Source organism: Musca autumnalis, unplaced genomic scaffold (assembly GCF_047663935.1).
Source record: "Musca autumnalis isolate F117 unplaced genomic scaffold, ASM4766393v1 scaffold_5, whole genome shotgun sequence".
NCBI classification, from domain to species: Eukaryota; Metazoa; Arthropoda; class Insecta; order Diptera; family Muscidae; genus Musca; species Musca autumnalis.
The window spans coordinates 21,587,380-21,590,386 of NW_027412088.1; the positions used below are offsets into that span (position 1 = coordinate 21,587,380).

The 3,007-nt window shown below is 37.3% G+C and overlaps 1 protein-coding gene across 1 annotated transcript; it reads left to right on the forward strand.

The window, feature by feature from the left end:
* Window positions 1-1,405: 1,405 nt before the first annotated feature.
* On the forward strand, window positions 1,406-2,665 carry LOC141406754 (septin-2-like). The gene has a single exon (XM_073992758.1). It carries the CDS (start codon window positions 1,406-1,408, stop codon window positions 2,663-2,665), a length of 1,260 nt encoding a protein of 419 aa, XP_073848859.1.
* The last annotated feature ends 342 nt before the right edge of the window (window positions 2,666-3,007 follow it).

Here is a 3,007-nt window from a genome sequence, read left to right on the forward strand (position 1 = left end):
GTACAAATTTAATTTAACTTCTAAAATAGTCCATATCGGTCCTCTTCTTAGGTTATCTCCCCCACAAAAGTTCTATTTGAGTTTAGGTCAGTCTGAAGATCCTTTGGAAATGTATACCGATATTGTTCGTTGTGGTCCTGTTTACAGAGATATTATCTTTTGCGTGGACAAGTCCATGCATCCTGGCATACTGGTCCAAAAGTTATGATGACCCACTGAAATGGCTAGTGGGCGAGATATCAATCGAAATGACTCCTAAAGTAAGATTCCTTCTATAATGGACCGACATACCATTCCTTGAAATACCTCTTCCGCAACACTTTTGAGCTTTAAGTTCAAATGTCCAAAAAAGACCACAAAATTCTGAAAAGACCCTTAATGCATTCGATCTGTTCGTATAAAAAAGTTTCAATTCACATAGGCTGAGGGTATATCTCTGTCGGCAAAGCCGACTGATAGTTTTTTACTTGTTCATATATAAAGAGCTATAACTTCGTTATGGATGCACATATCGACAAAATTCTTTCAGATTCGTCGTATCTGTAGTGCGATTCTCTAACACATTTTTTGAGTTAACGACAAAAATCGGTAAAATTAAAACGCAAAATTATGAATAAAAAGTTCAAATAAAAGTTGACAACACTCTTGCTATCGGTAGAACTTTACGACTGCTTTTTTGGCAAAGGTCCACATTTATTCGGAACATCCGCAATTGTTAAGATGAGCACCACAAAATTACAAGAAATGCCATCATTTATGGCCGAAGGGTTGAGAAAAACATCTTTCCGCATTATTAAGAAAATGTTGAAATATTTACTGAACATGAAAATCCTTTTGTTTTCCCGGCCAACCAAGAATTGTTTTATTAAAAAATTTCTAACAAAACAGGGCATGCCTATTCTTTAAATAAGATAATTTTCCATATTATATTTATCCCAAAATTTCTTTAACGCCAGCCATAAGAGTCTGAAGAGGTAGCTAATCGTTTTCCAGAAAGACCAATATTTAAAGAAGAAGGTTAGTTATTATTTTACCTTCCAAATTTAACATCTGCATGCCAAAGGTGAGAAGATGTGACCTTAACAACCTTCTTATATGATTAGCACATTTAGTTGTTTATGTTAACAACTTCTGGTGGCGTTATTACCTGCTTTTATGGTTTTAGTAAGAAGGATTACTTTCTTGGAAGATTCGCGAATGGAAAATCCCAAGGACAAATGCTTAACGACAGACAATTAGATTAGCATACCCATGACAACCTTTGATGAAAGCAGCAGGTAGCTAGTAAGCCACATAAATACATGCCACTTTCCCACAACAGTCAACATTCGTTAAAACACACTCGAGGTTAAAGTATCTCTACATAAGAACGCAACAGAAGTGAAAATAATCATTATTCCCAAAAATGACTATCGAAGTGTCAGCTCCACCTCGCAAGGATTTGATAACGCGTGTTCTAAAACAAACTGGCCATGTTGGTTTTGATACACTACCCGATCAATTGGTCAATAAAAGTGTGCAAAATGGCTTTGTTTTCAATGTCATGTGCATTGGTGAAACGGGTTTGGGTAAGTCGACCCTAATGGATTCCCTGTTCAATACCAGCTTCGATTCGGTAGCCAGTCCCCACACTTTGCCAAATGTCAAATTGAAGGCCAATACCTATGAACTGCAAGAAAGCAACGTCCAATTGAAGCTGACAATTTGTGATACCGTTGGCTTTGGTGATCAAATCAACAAGGATAACTCTTTCAAGGCGGTGGTGGACTATATTGATGTACAATTTGAGTCCTTTCTACAAGAGGAACTGAAAATCAACAGATCATTGGTGGATTTCCATGATAGCCGCATACATGCATGCCTGTATTTTTTGTGCCCAACTGGACATGGCCTGAAATCACTGGACTTGCTTTGTATGAAAGAATTGGACAGCAAGGTGAACATAATACCCATCATTGCCAAAGCGGACACCATATCCAAAGCTGAGCTACAACGTTTTAAATCGAAAATTTTGGAAGAATTATCGAAGAATGGTGTCAACATTTATCGTTTTCCCACCGATGATGAGACAGTGGCCGATACAAATGCCACCATGAATGATCACATACCCTTTGCAGTGGTGGGTAGTCGAGAATTTGTTAAAATTGGCAATAAGCAGGTACGTGCCCGTCAATATCCCTGGGGTACGGTGCAGGTGGAGAATGAGGTCCACTGTGATTTCGTGAAATTGCGGGAAATGTTAATACGCACCAATATGGAAGATATGCGTGAACAGACCCACAACAAACACTATGCCCTGTTTCGTCAAACACGTCTGCTGGAAATGGGTTTCTGTGATTTGGATAATGACAATAAGCCGGTATCGTTCCAAGAAATTTTCGAAGTCAAAAGATCTACTCACCTCAATGAGTTGCAGGCCAAGGAAGAAGAAGTTCGTCAAATGTTTGTGCAACGTGTCAAAGCCAAAGAGGCGGAGCTCAAGGAAAACGAACGTGAGCTGCATGCTCGTTTCGATAAGCTGAAAAAGGAACATGCCGAAGAAAAGCGAAAGTTGGAAGAAACACGCCAGAAACTAGAAGAGGAATATATTGAATTCACCACCCATAAGAATCATTACACTTCCACCAATCACACCATGACGTTGGGGAAAAGGGGGAAAAAGTAATGATATGCGAATTGTAAGGAGGCGGGAATGCCAATTATTGTAATTTTATCTTTTCTTTGTGTGCGAAATAAATAAAGTAATTAATCAAATCAAATTTGATATATTTTTTGTATGAGATTTTATTTTTAATAATAAATAATTTTTGTAAATAATTAATAAATCATTTTTTCTAATGCGGGCAAATAAATGTTGTAAAAAGGAGGTGTGATTTTAATTTTGCTCCATTTTTTTTGACCCCATTTCGTTTAGTCATTTGTTTTCGTATTTAAAATATAGGAATCAAAAGAGTTCGGAACAGGTTTATGAGAAACATTACTGCTCATATGACGAAACAAATAAGAA

Excerpts from the sequence above, each read along its gene's own strand:
- LOC141406754 (XM_073992758.1), top strand. The coding sequence starts at position 1,406 with ATGACTATCGAAGTGTCAGCTCCACCTCGCAAGGATTTGATAACGCGT.